The sequence below is a fragment of the Triticum dicoccoides genome, chromosome 1B (assembly GCF_002162155.2).
Source record: "Triticum dicoccoides isolate Atlit2015 ecotype Zavitan chromosome 1B, WEW_v2.0, whole genome shotgun sequence".
Classification (NCBI taxonomy): Eukaryota; Viridiplantae; Streptophyta; class Magnoliopsida; order Poales; family Poaceae; genus Triticum; species Triticum dicoccoides.
Genome location: NC_041381.1, coordinates 118,757,338 through 118,773,690, shown reverse-complemented (window position 1 = coordinate 118,773,690; position 16,353 = coordinate 118,757,338). Strand labels below are relative to the sequence as shown.

The 16,353-nt window shown below is 42.7% G+C and overlaps 2 protein-coding genes across 3 annotated transcripts; one reads left to right on the top strand and one right to left on the bottom strand.

The window, feature by feature from the left end:
• The first annotated feature begins 1,060 nt into the window (after window positions 1–1,060).
• LOC119302464 (histone H3.v1-like) lies at window positions 1,061–2,868 on the top strand. Its single transcript, XM_037579503.1, has 2 exons — window positions 1,061–1,710; window positions 2,629–2,868. The coding sequence occupies exon 1, from the start codon at window positions 1,072–1,074 to the stop codon at window positions 1,693–1,695; it is 624 nt and encodes a 207-aa protein (XP_037435400.1). The 5' UTR covers window positions 1,061–1,071; the 3' UTR covers window positions 1,696–1,710; window positions 2,629–2,868.
• A 5,386-nt stretch (window positions 2,869–8,254) lies between these two features.
• LOC119302452 lies at window positions 8,255–10,950 on the bottom strand. Of its 2 annotated transcripts, XM_037579488.1 has the most exons (4): window positions 10,720–10,950; window positions 9,799–9,865; window positions 9,307–9,432; window positions 8,255–8,614 (listed from the first exon to the last, which is right to left on the bottom strand). In XM_037579488.1, exons 1-4 carry the CDS (start codon window positions 10,870–10,872, stop codon window positions 8,532–8,534), a joined length of 429 nt encoding a protein of 142 aa, XP_037435385.1. In that variant the 5' UTR covers window positions 10,873–10,950; the 3' UTR covers window positions 8,255–8,531. The 2 variants fall into 2 exon arrangements, 1 of the variants encoding a protein (XP_037435385.1); XR_005147607.1 differs by lacking the exon at window positions 9,799–9,865 and having other exon boundaries at window positions 8,255–8,616.
• Between the last annotated feature and the right edge of the window lie 5,403 nt (window positions 10,951–16,353).

The following is a 16,353-nucleotide window of genomic DNA, read 5'->3' as shown; positions in this document are numbered from 1 at the left end:
CATAGCACATTCCTTATAAGAACAGAGAGTATTGTTCATATATGATTTGTTTTTTGAAAAATTACGAAACATTTCTTGGAAAAAATTTGAACAGTTTGAAATACAGAATATTTTTTAAAAACAAATAGTATACGAAATTCCGAAAACATTTTTTAAACAATGTGACACAACAATATTTTGTAAACTACATGTTTTACATTTACGTGAAGACAATAACTTTTTTTTACATTGTATAAATATTTTGAAAAAATTGTTCATGCTTCAGAATTTGCACCTGTTTTTATTTTAAAATGTTTATGTCCGAAATAGTGTTTGCTTTTTTTAAAATTGGTTGTGTTTTAATACAATCAATGTTTTGGAAAACTATTCAGAATTTTTAAACAATGTCTGCAGTACAAAAAATTATTCAGGCCAGCATGTCTTCAATATTTTCTGCTACAGTACCTCCTAGTTTTTCAAAAGATGCTTGCTACGGTTTCTCCTAGTTTTTTTTCATCTTTCAGAAAATGTTCAAATTTGAAAAACAGTTCAAGATTGGAGAAATATTATAGTTTAATTTTTTTTGCTCATGACGTCGCAAAATATTTGCGCTCTATTTTTTAACTTCTGAACAATTTTTTAAAACACTAAAAAATATATTTTTTGGCAGAAAAACGAAAACAGGAACCTTTTTAAATTACTGTACATTTTTTGAAATGCACGGATTTTTTTATGATTGAAAGGACGAACATTTAAAAAAATACACAATTTTAAAACACGAACATTTTTTCATTTTTCGAAAATGCAAGTTGTGAGCCGGCCCAAATAGTCGTAAGTGAGAGTAGTACCTTATCCGGACGGGATTGATATATTCCCAGTGCCCCAAATAGGTCTAGGGTCCAAAGTAGACCGGGATTGATAAGTTCGGAGTGCCAATTTTCGGGATTCAAAGTTCAGGGTTTAATTTATCTTTCATCTATCAATTCAAGGTTCGTTTTGGACTTTTTCCTAAATAAAATAAGGAAAACAAAGCCGTCTGTCAAGACGGATATAGATTCCGAAAGACGTACCCTAACCACTCTTGGTTGCTTCATGGCCTCCCCGCAATCCTCCTACGGCTCATCCGAGGAAAACGCCTCCTCCGACGATTCTGACCACCAAGTTGTGGAGAAGCAGCCTCTAAGAGAAGAATCGGAGGAGGAGACTGGGGGCAATGAAGAATCGGAGGAGGAGGAGGAGGAGGAGGAGGGGCCGGACGACAATAACATCCACCAGCCGCCACTGCAAGGCGACACGGTCCCAGATTCCGAGTCGCCGCCCAGGTCCCAACCCAAGAGGAAGGCCGTGGATGCAGAACCTGTCGAGCACAAGAGGATGAGGTCGGCCGAGGCGCCGCAGCCTAGGATGCAACCTGAGGCCGCTGAAGTTACTCTGATTCAACCTGAGGTCGCTGAACATGCTCTGACTAAGAGCGATGCGGAGAAGCTATTCCAAGTCAAGATCGATTTTTATTGGCACCTTGGGCAAGAGGTGTTGGCCCTAGAGGAGAAACATCCTGGGTTGTTCAAGTCTTCGTTCCTGAAGCTTCCTGACGAGAAGGCCAGGACACTCAATGCCAAACTTCAGAAGCAACACATTGCAAAATTAAAGGCTTTGTTGTGGTTGGCTGATATCAGAAAGGAGGTGACGAACTCCCTCATCAATTGTCTCGACTGAAGTCATGATATATAGGTCAGTTGATCAAAGTTTTGTTACTCTAGCTCCCTCTACTTAATATTCTATACATGGCCGGTCTCATAGTTGATTGTCAGGAATTAGTTTCGATTTTAGCTCGCAATCGGGAATGAGACCATGCATCTTGGGTAAAATTATCTAGTAACAAACTTGATTATATAGTTAGCATGTATACATAATGCTCATGTAGAATTAAGATCTGCCTGGTTACTTATTTCAGTGGAAATATGAACTTCCTCAGGATATATGAGCTCATATCTTCTTGTGTAAAATATAACTCCAGTTGACATGGCTTATTACATTGCTTAAAAATTGTTGCATCCATTTGTGGCAAAAGAGATATACTGCAAGCATATATAATATATACACCAGTGCCGATAAAATATTAAATTGGTGAAGGTCACTATTTTTGGGTGCCAGTCAGCGGCACCATGCAAAGGGAGAAAAAGCTAATGCCCCGTCAACTGAAACTGTGTAACCAACTTTTTGTTGCAATCGTCGAAGGCTATAATGTTCCATGCTATATTTTTTTTGCGAAAGTAATGTTCCATGCTATATAAACTCCATTGCATGCAACTGTTTTAGCAAGTGGAATTATTATTTAAGCAAGTCTGATGACTTCATTATCATAGTATATGTTTCCATTCTATGATGGAAACTTTTTAGTTTTGATATTTTATTAATTTGTTAAAAACTGAGCAGTCGAAACATCCATTCGACTTTAATACACTATCATGATCTTGTTGATGTAGTCTTAGATTTGTTTTTCCCTATGTGCCTGCGTGTAATGCATCTTATATCCTGGCTCGCTCATGTTCATAATTAATTACTCGCAATAGATTTTGTGCAATCAAGCTTTTGATAACAATCTATTGATGCAGTTATCAGTTTTCTTCACTTCCTCATTTGTTGCAGAACTGGAGCGAATCTGAAATGCATTCAGTTTACAGGTGTTAAAAGACAGCAACACCAGGAAGACACCGGAAGTGGGGCCTATTATATTAAGTCACAATTCGCTAGTTGGTTATTTTGGTTTCTATTCTGCTCGATATTTATATATACTCTATATATGTTACTACTAGTGTTATCAAATTTTGGTCCGGGTGGGACATGTCTGAATGATTGATTCAAGTATTAATGATACTAGCAAATATGTCTGTGCGTTGCAACGGGAGACAAAAAGTTATGGCTAACCAAATAAGTATGACTCAATATCCTGATATACGAGCGTACTCTATTTTAACATAGTGGTCCACCATGTTGTTATTTTTTTTCTCACCCTAGCCGATGATGGTCGCGATGTTCACGTGATCACAAGGCACTCGACGTGGTAAATCCCAAGGCTATGAGTTTGCCAGTGCATGCCGCACTTGTCATTATGTTGCGCAAGGGAACGTTTAAAACTTTAAAAACAAATCTTGTTGACTACGAACTGCTCCCAACGCCAAGACATATAAAGACTTTGGAAAAACTAATCAAATCATAGACATAAAATACTTTTGAATCAGTGAACAGTTTTCCGAATCGACGAACATTTGTTTTTGAAATTTTTTATTTTCTCAAAAAAAATCATGAACATTAGTTTTGTTTACAATGTTTTTTGAATGTATGAACCGGTTTCGTATTTATTAATATTTTTTGACTCAACAAACATTTTTTGAATCGATGAACTTTTTTTAAAATTGGGGAACAAAAAAAATACTTATTATTATTATTGTGAATATTTTCTAAAACTTCATAGACATTTTTTTTCAGATTCCCAAAAATGTTTTGAATACACGATCGTTTTTTCAAAATCATGAACATGCTTTTATTTTCCCAACCTTTTTTACAAATTGTGTTTTTTTATAATTTTGCGAACAGTTTTGCAAAACCACCAGTGAAGCCCCGCACATGGGCCGGTTCATGAACGCATACATGAGTAGGACGCGTGAGAAAAGAAAGATACAAATTATCGCAGTAGGGGATCGAACCCTGGTCTCGCGGCTAAAAGAGCAATAGTCCAACCACTCGGCTGATCATCATCCTGTGACCACTACTCGTCGCGACCCTATAAAACAATGAAGTAGGCGTCGATTTTTGGTCCGAAAAATCAAATCGTTTTTCCATGGCATTGGTGGGTAATTTTAACCAACTTATAGGGTAATTTTAATGACGGACGACCAGAAGCGATAGCCGCTTTATTAGTGGGTAAAGATTGGGTCTCTCTGAACTTGGCCTCTTAACTCACATATTTTGCTGAACTTCATCCATAGAGATCAAGGCTATTTATTGTGCTCATTATTTATTCTACTGATGTAGATATGAGAGACCATGACGCCTACTCTTTATTTTTTGTGATTGGTTTGTGGTTTCATCGGTAATATTATTCATTGTGGATTACAGCCTTACAACCCACGTTCACAATGTTCTTGGAGAACTGCCATTAATTGGATATCACATATAGATAGAGGTGCATCTCTCAGAACTAGTGGAAAGCTATGTTCAGATGCAGCAAAATAATTCTTTCAGTGTTAGAAGCAAAATCTAGAGAGAGCGATTCAAGGGTTAGTTATGTCGAACTAATGCTTACAGAATAAAATCCAGATTTTTCAGATAAAAAAGATGTGAATATTATCTTAGTTAATAAGGCTTCATGGTTTTGATCAATGCCCGCTGATTAACAATTTCTCCATATTGAACTTATATTCAGTTATGTTTTAATCTCTCATTATTGTACTAGTCATTTATCCAGGTACTTGCTTAAGGATACTCATAAGCGATATTTGATTTGGCAGGTGTATCTCAATTTAAAATATTTAGCCTTCACAACATTCTCATTGAAACTTCCACTAATTAGGCCTTCACAACTATTATCTTTATATTAAACGGATTTTGTATAATCCATACCATATAGACATTTCCCTTTCTTGATGGCTTCATGTAAACTATCGGGGGGTTACCCTAAAAAAAGAAAAAGAAAAACAATGTAAGCTATCGGGGCCTAGATCAACAAGGACCATTATGGGCTTCTGGTATTGCATCATTCACACTGCATTGACATGGACAATGGCTTGTTGGTTTTCCTTTCGTGCTAGTCTGAATGTATATAGAAAGTCAAGAAAGTTCAGACAAAACTAGAGTAGTCTGAATGTACAGACTTACTTCACAAAGTTCAGAGAAGTAGTCTGAGTGTACACAAAGTAGTTTGATAATTCAAGCCTGTGGTAATCAAGCGTTAATACATACGGGAAACACAGAGAACTATTTTTTTTGGCAGTAAGAGAACTTTATTATTGATTAAATATTATATCAGGAACAAAAGCTCCAACACAAAAAAAGAAAAGAGTAGACATGAAAGAAAGAAAGAAAGAAAACACTACTGTCGGACAGAGGACGATTAAACTAGCAGTACGTGTCCACGCCTACTACTGCTCATCTTCAAACTACGCGCGGGCCTCTTCCATGATGTGGGGCCATTCCCTCTTGCAGCATTCGAAGAACTCATTCTCCTGCCGTCTCCTCGGTTTGCGGTAACTGCGGTTGTTGCAGCTGCCCTCGCACATGCCACGGAATTTGTTCTGGAGATACCTCCTATGATCGCCGATGATACGTGATGTCAGCTCGCCATGACGGAATGGCACCCTACCTTTGAGAAACTCAATCAAGAGCGCAGATGGAGGTACGTGTGCGGGGGCGTACTCCCTGAGGAGCCTTCCATCGGTTTCCACAAGATGGATGTTGTCATCTCTGTGCCAGTAGTTGTAGTGCTGAGTCGGTGTGGTGTCATCGGAGTCGGAGTCGGAGTTGGAGCTACCGGCCACAAAGGATGTGGCCGTGCACGCGGGCTTGGTGTTGGAAGCACCGTTGGGGAAGGAGGCGCCATCATCGCCGCAGGAACTGTTATTGTCCTCCTCACCCGATGAAAGGTAGACGACGGTGTCGCCGCCGTCGGAGTCGATGATGTTAATCACCTCCGCCTCATCGTCATCGGACAGGGGAATAGAGGAGATGAAGTAAGGATGTGTTGGCGCCATGGGACTGCTCGTGTTGCTGATTGTGTTGTGCCTCGAACGCCTCATGTATATATACACACTAGCTACGAGATTGGAACGCAATGGCGGGAATGAGGAAGCACTTGTGGCGCCAGTTTTTACAGCTTGTTGGCGCCAAAATCATGCGCTGCCTCCCCTCCTCCGTCGTAGAAGTGGAAACTAAGCAAGGAAGGAGGCAAAATACAATCAATCGCCCGCATAAAAATGATACGAGCAATCTGTGTGCAAGGAAACCATGGATTCTTTCCATCCATGCATGGACCGGCGAATCAAATGACCTGCACTACGTACGTGCGTGCACGATTTCTTTCCATATCACGCACGCTACGATCATGAAAAGAAAACACCGCTCAGCATGGCCCCCAATTTCTTTAATGAGTATCCTGTAGTACGTGGAGCTGTCCGGACGCATTTTGTCAACCTACTTGATACCCCAACTGTCCGTGAACGCATTATGTCAACCTACTTGATACCCCAACTGTCCGTGGACGCATTCAGTTGTTTGAAATCCCGCAAACCGGACACAAACCAATGGAGCTTTACGTGCATCCGAACCGCCGCCACACACGTGTCCAAAACCCCAGTCTCAACCAAGATCATCTCTCTCTTCTGCGCACTCTCCGATCTTTGCGTCGCATTCATGTCGGTCCAAAGCGGAAGCCACCGGTCACTGGAACGGACATTGAAGCAACGCGCCCATCGAAAGCGTCACCCGTGCTGTGTCTCGGTCTCCACGCATGTTCAATGCCGGAGAGACGTAACTGGACGGGATGGGTATTTACCACATTCGAGCAGGCTGCACGTTCGTCCATCTACCGACATTAAACAACCGCACTAAAGAAAACACTCTCTTCGTTATAGACTCTTCCACTACCTTTCGGTCGGTCTTGTTGAGTATATGTGTTATGTGCATATTGTATATTGGGCCCGCCTCCTAGTTCCTTGTATAGTAGAGGTCCGTGGCCCATCTTTGTACATCATATATACGTGCTTATGCACGAAGAGCAATACATCGTGCGATCATCACATCTAACCTCTGTTTTCGAGTCGAACGACTAGTCGCGACTAGTCGTCGACTAGTCGACAAGTCGTTACATGAAGGTCGACTCAACCTGTCGACTCGAATCATTGGATGAGTCGATCGACTAGTCCCGACTAGTCTCGACTAGTCGCAGTTTTTGAGGCGAACGACTCGTTCAATCTGTCATGAAAGAGAAGTTGGGCAGAGAAAATGGAGCAGGGAAGGAGGGGTGGCTCCAGGGAAGGATGGGGGAGGCGGAGAGGAAGGGGTGGAGGCAGAGAAGCCATGGAGGAGGAGCTGCAGCAAGGCCATTGCGGCTGTCGATTCGTGCCTGGGGGCTGGAAGGGGACCAGGTGAGAGAGAGAGTTAAGACGAGAGTGGATGGACGGTGAAGATTAGAGAATATGGATGGTCCAGATTGAGCTAGGCAGGCTAGGGTTTCATTGGGCCTTACTGGGCCAATATTGCTGTGTGGGCCAGTATTGAAGGAAGATTGGAGCGTCTGGAAACCTAGATCGAACAGTTCCAGCCCCCCTCCCCCGACCCAGCCCTCTTCTGCAGCAGCCGCCGCCCTGGCTTGCTGCTCGTCCCCTTCTCCCCTGGTTGCTGCTGCCTGCTGCTCATCCCTTGGTTGTCGCTGTTGTTGGGCTGCTCCTCCCATCTCCTGATGACCTTGTCTTGGTTGGTTGCTGCGACTCCTCCCTTGGTTGCCGCTGGCTGCTGCTGGTCTGCTACTGGTCTGCTCCCTACTGCTTAACTCACGTCGACTCATCGCATGTCGACTCGTCGACCATGAGTCTAGACTAGTCACGACTAGTCTAGAGTCGCCCCCCCTGAGCGACTCGTCGACTCATCGACTCGAAAACCTTGCATCTAACATGGTATCAGTTTCCAGGTTCTAACCCTAGCCTTCCGCCGCCGCCGCCGCGCGTCTCCTACGCGCCGCCGCCGCCACCTAGCCGCCGCCGTTCGCACGCCCTCCACGCCGGCCGCCGCTTAGCCTTCCGCCGCCGCCGCCTAGCCGTTGCCGTTCGCGTGCTCTCCGCGCCGAACACCTCTCCCGCCTCTTCCTATCGCGCGCGCGATCCAGTTGCCCCCGTTCTTGCCGCCGATGTATCCCTCTGCAGCCGCCGCAGCCTCCCGATCCCAACCCGGCGACGCTACGTGCTTGTGGCGATCTAGATTGATTCTTGTGTGTTGCTGTGTACGAGAGCTAGTTTGATTGATTAGTTCAATCCAGGCTAGAAGTGCTCCTACGTTCAAAGTACTAGATGACCCCAATAGCGCAAAGGCCGAGTGTAAGCTAATTATTGTGAGAGTGTGCATTAATATATTGTTGTTTGAAAAGAATAGTTCATATACTATATGCAGTAAGTATATAAGATTGGAAATGATGCACTAAGTCATGTAGGAAAGGACTCTTGTGATCTGTTTATATTGGATAGACAATCATGCAAAGACCTTTGGATGTGCACTTGAAGGCGAAAGCGTATATTTCTTTTATCATGGTTGTTTCAAAAGCACACCACACAATAGTTTAAGCAGCAAATAACCAATAGCTAAATGCACATGATGGTCTTTCGGGTTTACATAAGATCCAAAAGAACGATAAACATAGAAGTCTTGATAGGCATCTATACTAATACTAAGTTATATAACAAGGGGCTCTTGCAACTTGCTTATATTGGGTAGATGATCAAGCGCAATCCCTTGGAAGTGTACTTGAAGGTGAAAGCATATGCTTGCCCTTCGTTCATGTGTGCCTAACGGAAGAAGTCGCTCCAGCCTTTAGTGATGGTGGCTCTTTTCTCAACACCCTTGATAAAGCGGGCCATGCCAGCGTTAGTTCTGTCTCCAGTAGTGATTGATAGTTCACCATGGTTAGCGTCCATGTGTGGGAAAAGGGAAGTCGTAGAAAAGGGAACGCGAAAGTACTAAAAATAACAGTAAAGGTTAGTCACTATATCATTTTATACCATGCTATTATATGAAACCGGACATAGTAATTGCAAAGGATTACCATTCTTTTGCCTTGTGTTGCAAATGTTTCTGTCATGTGGCACACATAGTAGTTATCAGGCGTGGTACTGTGGATGATCTTTCGCAGTCTACGAACATTATGGTTGTAGAGCTTAACTGTGTTGCCCCACACAATGTGGTGACTAAACTCATCAAAGTAGTGGATGCAAGGCTCACCAATGTTAAATTGTACAAAGTTATACTCCCTCCGTTCCTAAATATAGGGTGTATAATTTTTCGCTCAGAAATTAAAGAACACATGTGGAGGGAAATATTCAAAAGTTTTGGGCAAGATTACACCTAACTAATTGACATGAGAAAATAGAGGAGCTTACCCTATATAAGTAAATGTAATCAAATCCCTTAAAAAATTATCCAAACGAGTGGTGAAACACAGTACACCTTATAATTTGGACTTCTTCTCAAAAATCTATACACCTTATATCAAGGAATGGAGGGAGTATCTTTTAGCAGTTGTTGCCAGAGTTGATGGAATGAGAAGAGTAATGTAGTTCTTACCACGGAGAATGTACTTTCCAGGATTTACATGCACTTTCTTGCCTTTGAACTTTTGGGTTGAGCTTGCTTTGCGTGAGCAATGAATATGCTCGTATGGCTTATTGTGCTTCCGACACCGTGGTTCGTCTATGTTGAATAAATAAGGACATCATGGTAAGAGTTTGCAACAACAAATAGAAGACAATATAAACAAACAGAGGGGCTAATTAGCTTGTGTGTATATTAGTGAAAGGCAGAAAAGGCTATCTATCGTATATGGTCAGTGGGAAGCAGTAAGCAGTGCTTGTACATATAACAGCAAATAAATCAGAGCATTAATGAATAGAAACAGAACACCTACTGGACCTTGAAAGAAGTTTGTTTTATTACACACTTGATCAACTTGCATGCATAAGTGATAAAAAAAGACTGATCAAATAGCATGCATTAGTGAAGAAGAAGAAACATTGTTTGCGATGCACAAACAATCATAAATATGTTTTTCAGGATTACCATGGGTAATTTGGCCACCGCTGGTATCAATGGCTCTGTGCACCTCCTCTTGTTTAATAGCTGTCATCTAGTAGAATAATTAAGCTGATTAACAGTGATGCATGTGTCTTAATACGGTGAGACTTCACAGGCCATTAGTGGTGAAAGATGCTCATTATATTTCATAAACAATCCTAGTCCTCAAAAAGCTTATTTCTTCATGTGAGAGGTGAAGTATATCGTTCAATGGGAGAGCCACCGGCCTCGTCGTTGTTGGCGGTGGGTGAAATCGGTGGCATCCCATCGAACCCAGTAGGCGGCAGACTCGACGTCCTTCTCTTTGGCCTCATCTTCAAGGTTTGTGAAGAGCACAACGCACTCGGCGTTGCAGATGAAGATCTCATGGTGCTTGACCGTGCAAGTACTCTTCATGGACTCTAAGATTGTCCAGTTCTCAAAGACGATCTTTAGTGAAACAAAAAACTGTATGGGAGTAATCAGGATGGGATAGTGCTTTTAAGCACCATATCAAGAACCGGAGCCATGGCAAAATTATGGTGATTTCATATGTAAATAAACCTGAAAAAGTAGCAAGATGACTCAGACTGAAAAATAAATCGCTTGACAGTGCTCTCTGGTAAATGCTGCAGAGGTTGATAAAACTCAGTCACAGTCTCTATACCAACGTTTCCTGTAGGCTGGGACGCTGGGTGTTCTACACAGATTTTGGGAGCTATAGTGTCTTTCAGTAGCATCTAAAAGAATCCTTGGTGGAATTTGTACAGGATTCATTAGGAAATCCTAAGATGATCTTGTAAGTGTTAGATTATCGCTCATAAAAAGGCTATATAAGGATTACATAAATTGATTCGCTTCCTTATTGATTCTCTAAGAGAAATCTTGGCTAGTCTGTACGAATCTAATGCAGTTGTTGGAGCTTACCTTGTAAATCTGGCAATTGGAGCGGCTATCCACAAGGGAAGAGGCGGCCTGTTCGTTGGGGAGCCCTTGAGCCAGGCGCGCCGCGAGTGAATACGTCGGTGGCGCGCTGTAACGACGCCCAGCACTGTTACCTGGCAGCGGCTTCTTGGCCATGGTTCCAGCAGCAGGCCGATGCCAGGGCGGTCGCTGTCGATGTGGGTGGGGGAGACGGTCCGGCGGTGGATCTGGATAAGGAATCTGTAGCGGCTGAGTTCAATGGGAGCCGCGGTCTTCTTCTAAAAAGGGCCAGGCAAAGATTTCTCCCAAAATCTAAAAAGTGGCCGCGCACTTTTTCGTCGTCCCGAGCGGCCGCGCTAAGCGACAAGAAGAACACCGTGCTAGAAAATTCCCCTTCGCTGTCTTCCATCTCCCTCGCCTGGCTCTGCTACTCTCCACAGGCCCCCAACGCCGACCACGCCGCCGCCGAGGCCGCCTTCCACCACCTCCGCGGCTCCCACCCGGAGCCCCGCGTGCTGCGCCTCGCCTCATCACCCGCGACGCCAACTACCCCCTCCTCCCCCGCGAGCTCCGCGCCATGGCCGCTGCCCTCCTCCGCAAGATCCTCTCTTCACAGCCTCCTCTGACTCGTCCACCTCCGAGCTCCGCGTCATGGTCGCTGTCCTCCTCCGCAAGCTCCTCTCCCCCGACGGCCTCTTCGAACTCTGGCCCCTCCTCTCCCCCGAGGGCCAGGCCACACTCAAGTCAAACCTCGTCAACGCATCCGGCAGTGCTGCAGCAACCTTGACGGAGCTCGCCGCTGCTGCTCACTCTTATCTCCACCGAGTTGGAGTGTAGGAGGTTGCCGCCACCGGGCTGGATCCATCTCTCGTTTTTTATTGAATCAAAACACACATCCAGATTCATCCCTGGCTTTGCTTGCAGGAGAACGTAAGTTGTTTTTTCTACTACCGCTCAAGTTGCACAGGCACTTGTATCAGTACGCATTTCTGATACAGCTTAATCTTATCTATGTAGCACACTCGCTAGAAGGCCGTTGATTTGGATGAAATTTGGTGTCCTACATTCTGCTACTTTTGTGCTATACTTGTTGCTAATATGCTTAGCTTGTTGGATTCGGAGACAGCGACGATCGGTCCTGCGTTGCCCCTGTTGTTCGCTTGTTCGATTCAATCTACACAAACGCAGACTTTTCTATACTGTAACTATGCTTTTCTTTTACATTAAGGACGGAGGAGACATATTTGTCTAGTTGGATATGATCATCGGAAAGTTGCACACACAGTAATTGCTTTTGTTGGCATCTATAGTAGTTTTAGTTGCACACATAATTGTTTTTTGGTTGGACACGATTATTGGGAAGTTACACACACGATGATCATTTTTGTTGGCATCTATAGTAGTTTTAATTACGCACATATTTGTTCTCAGTTGGATACGATCATTGGAAAGTTGCACACACAGCGATCATTTTTTATTGGCATCTATATTACTTCTAGATATTACGCACATAATTGTTCTCAGTTAGATTCGGTCATTCGGAAGTTACACACATGGTGATCAATTTTTATTGGCATCTATAGTAGTTCTAGTCGCACACATAGTTGTTTTCAGTTGGACACGATCATTGAAAAGTTGCACACACGGGGTTCATTTTTGATTGGCATCTATAGTAGTTCTAGTTGCACAAATAGTTGTTTTCAGTTGGACACGGTCAGTGAAAAGTTGCACACACGGGATTCATTTTTGGTTGGCATCTATAGTAGTTCTAGTTGCACACATAGTTTTTTTCAGTTGGACATGGTCATTGAAAAGCTGCACACACGGCGATCATTTTTTGTTGGCATCTATAGTAGTTCTAGTTGCACACATAGTTGTTTTCAGTTGGACACGGTCATTGGAAGTAGTTGGCAGGGGCAATAGAAGTAGTTGCACAAAATCTGCTAGGCAGTTGGCCAGGGCAACAGATAAAGTTGCACATCTCACTGACATGGTTTTGTTGAATGGTGAAAAAATGCACATCCATAGACCATGAGGGTGCAGAAAAGTTGTCTACACGGAGTTGCACACTCTCGTCGGTATAGTCACACATGCATGGCCACAGAGTTGCACAATCTTATCGGCATAGTCGCACATGCATGACCATAGAGTTGCACAATATCGTCCGGATAGTCGCACATGAATTGCCGGGGGAGGTGCTCACGCCCGGCCGCGGAGTTGCACACTCTCGTTGGTATAGTCACACATGCATGGCCATAGAGTTGCACAATCTCGTTCGCATAGTCACACATAAATTGTCGTGAGAGGTGCTCACGCATGGCTGCGGAGTTGCACACTCTCGTCGGCACAGTCGCACATACATGGCCATAGAGTTGCACAACCTCGTCCACATAGTCACACATGAGTTTTTATGGAAGGTGCTCATGCCCGGCCACGGAGTTGCACACTCTCGTCGGCATATTCACATATGCATGGCCACACAGTTGCACAATATCGTCTGCATAGTCGCACATGAATTGCTATGGGAGGTGCCCACGTCCGACCACGGAGTTGCACACTCTTGTGTTTCATAGTCGCACATGCGTGGTCGTGGAGTTGGGACATTCTTACAGGATAGTCCCTCAAACGCGATTGTAGAGGCTCACACGCGCGATGACTACCAGGCAGTTGGCCAGGGCACGCGGTTGTAGAAAAACTGCATGTCTACGATGTACAAGAAAAGTTGCACATCCATGTCAGGTAGTTGCACATCGACGGCTAGTCAGTTACACAAAACGGGGACAAAATTGCACAAAAAAAGTTTGTCAAAACATATCCATGCGGGATCTAGTTTCGAAGAGCACATCACGAGGATTTCAGTGGTGAAAGCGGATCTTAATTTCGATATTTGGTTCAAAAGTTATGGCTTTTTTAAGAAACAAAAATTAAAAAGCAAACTAGATGGTCAACTCCCTTTAGTATACAACGGACCACGTACTTACCTTTTCCACCGGCCGCTCCCAAACTCTACCTGGCATTTTTAATATGCGGCAGTGACTAGACGTCTCGGACAGGGGCCGGCCGCTCGCGAGCGGTACCTAGCGCCCGGCCGCCAGCTAGATTGGTCCAAGATTTCTATGGGCTGATCATGGGCCGTTGAAATTTTCAAAGGTATTGTATTAAGCAGGATGCAGCACTCTCTATTTTGCAGATATTTTTTTTGTTGATGGAGAGTGTTCTTTTACATCTTCAAAAAGGAGAATTACGTTATCATGTTTGTTAAAAAAAGTAACTTTTTTTGGCTGACGCACAGGCATGGTACAAAGATGTTTTTAAAAATATTTTATTACTGGCAAAAAAAATTGTATAGCATAATCAAGTAGCTATATGGTTGTGTAGAGCAACATATGTGATCAAGAATTTGCTATAATAAAGGAAAATAAGAATGTGATTATTATAAAGACGTAAGCAAGAGCGCTGCATTGCAAAGGCCAATCTCCATGGAGTTTGTTGTGTGGAAGAAGGGGGGGAAATAGGAGCATTTGAAAATTGTTTTTCCTTTTTTATCAATAGGTCTGCATATTTTATAAGCATCTATAAATTCCAATCAATTAATTTGATTTCTTGCATGGCATAAAGTAGGACAAATACTTGAGATAATTTTTTTAAGCAAAGTGTTGGTTCATTATATGCAAAAAAATTATACATGGTATGTCAATGTATATGGCTATGAACTTCAATACATGCACAATACGAATATGTATCGAGAAAAAAGTGTGTTATATTCAGAACTGAGAGCGTGCTTCACGGTGACTAGATTATTTTGAAAGGAATTTGCTGTAGTGTGCGATCAACCTAGCAGAGTATTGTTTGGGTCTGAATTGAATGGAATTTGACCTTTTGCAGATATACTTGTTGAAGATCCTTGGTAAAATAAGCGAGAGCGGGCCGAGTATTCAAACCATGTATATGTGACTGATACTGAATAGATACTTTGTAGCATACATTGGTTTTATAAAGCACCCGTTGCGGCCACCTGCGCATGAGATGAACAAAGGCCGTGTATTATTTGATAAATAATTACCATACATTTGTAGTAATAGGAAAGGGGAAAGAATAGGAAGGCTGATACAATTTGAGTAGTTATATCACATCTAATATGAAGTTCAGTGACAAAAATCAAGCAAAAGCTGGATTAGATAGGTCTATCTGCATTCATAATCATCAAACCGAAAAACTCTAAACTGCCTGCTGGATTTATTTTAGATGTTGGAGTGTATGTGACCTACACAAAGAAAAATGAAAAGCAATAAGCAGGAGAATCACAACATTGCAAACAGAAATAAAATGCAGAGGTCCACAAGGTCGCACTCAACAACGCTAATAGCTAAGCCCATGGCATATATAGATGGAACTGTCAAGGACTAAATAGAGCAGTCATCCATAATTCTGTTGTAACACAAAAAGCTCAGTATAAAGGATCCTTTATTGTAATGGGCCAAGGAAGAAAATCTGGATTTGATTTAGCTTATGCTACATTATGACCAGGTTTGTAATCACCTGGGAGGAATGATCCTAGAAAAATCTCAGACCATATATGTTACTATAGGGGCTAGTGTTGTTCAATAGAACTGTAGTTATCAGAATGTACCTCAATAGCGCTTCAGTGACATCTTAGGCATCTACTATGTGCTAGAATCCGTTGTTTTCCATTTCTCTCAGCCTCCTACTTCAGCCCATCTACTGCGATGTCCCCCTCCTGCGGGCATCAACAATCCTGTTGGTGGACTGTAAGCAGAAGAAAAAGATTGAAACAGCCGATCATCTGCAAACCAAGAAGAAACAGAATCAAAAGAAAATTCGGGACAACGTTGTACTGATCAGCTCAACCATAATTGAATTTTTGCTTGTTGTCTTCCATATCTATCATACTGTATATGATATCCCACTCCTACAAAGCTCACACCATTATGAACTGAGATAGTCGTAAACCCATAAGATTTTCCATGGCAACTTGGGTAGAAGTGGATGACCTGCTGCTGCTGCACCTTGCGTAAACACAGGGCATGTTTAGGGACAAAAGGGAGAAAGTTGAAGGCTTCAGAAAGTATTGATGGCATGATCATTTTGTTTAAATTTTTGTGCAAATTTCCTTGGACCCCATTGATAACACCAGCACCATCATTTTGTGCCACATACTTTGCATATTATCAGAGCATGTCTAAACTAAAATGCAACTGGAAACATATGTAAATTTCTAAGTACTCAATATAAATGCGTCCAATCTGAATATATAGATAGAAACCACAAAGAAAAATGGGACATGGATATGTGACTGTATTGTGAAAGTAAACTTTCCATAGTTATTTTGGGAATGCAGTGACCTAAGATGGCAATTAGTTGTTCCTAAGTTGAGCACTAAGGTACTCAACAAAATCTAGTGACCATGATAACAGAACATATAATTACTCTGACTAAAATTCATGGGTATCACACAACTGTGTACCTGTACAAACTGGCAGTTAACATGTATCAGCCGTACATGGTAGAAAATGGCTGATAGAGGCACCTATCATGCCTTAATAAAACGTATAGGTGGGACAACATTAACTATCATAGAAGAATGTTGTTGCGTTCTCCCTTCGCCCTTTGAGGTTT

Bases quoted from the DNA above. Each gene is read 5' to 3' on its own strand.
- LOC119302464 (XM_037579503.1), top strand. From the start codon at position 1,072: ATGGCCTCCCCGCAATCCTCCTACGGCTCATCCGAGGAAAACGCCTCC.
- LOC119302452 (XM_037579488.1), bottom strand. From the start codon at position 10,872: ATGGCCAAGAAGCCGCTGCCAGGTAACAGTGCTGGGCGTCGTTACAGC. The intron at 9,433-9,798 runs GTAATCCTGAAA...TATTCAACATAG, and splicing joins CGGTGGCCAAATTACCCATG to ACGAACCACGGTGTCGGAAG. The intron at 8,615-9,306 runs GTAAGAACTACA...CTGGAGACAGAA, and splicing joins TGGAAAGTACATTCTCCGTG to CTAACGCTGGCATGGCCCGC.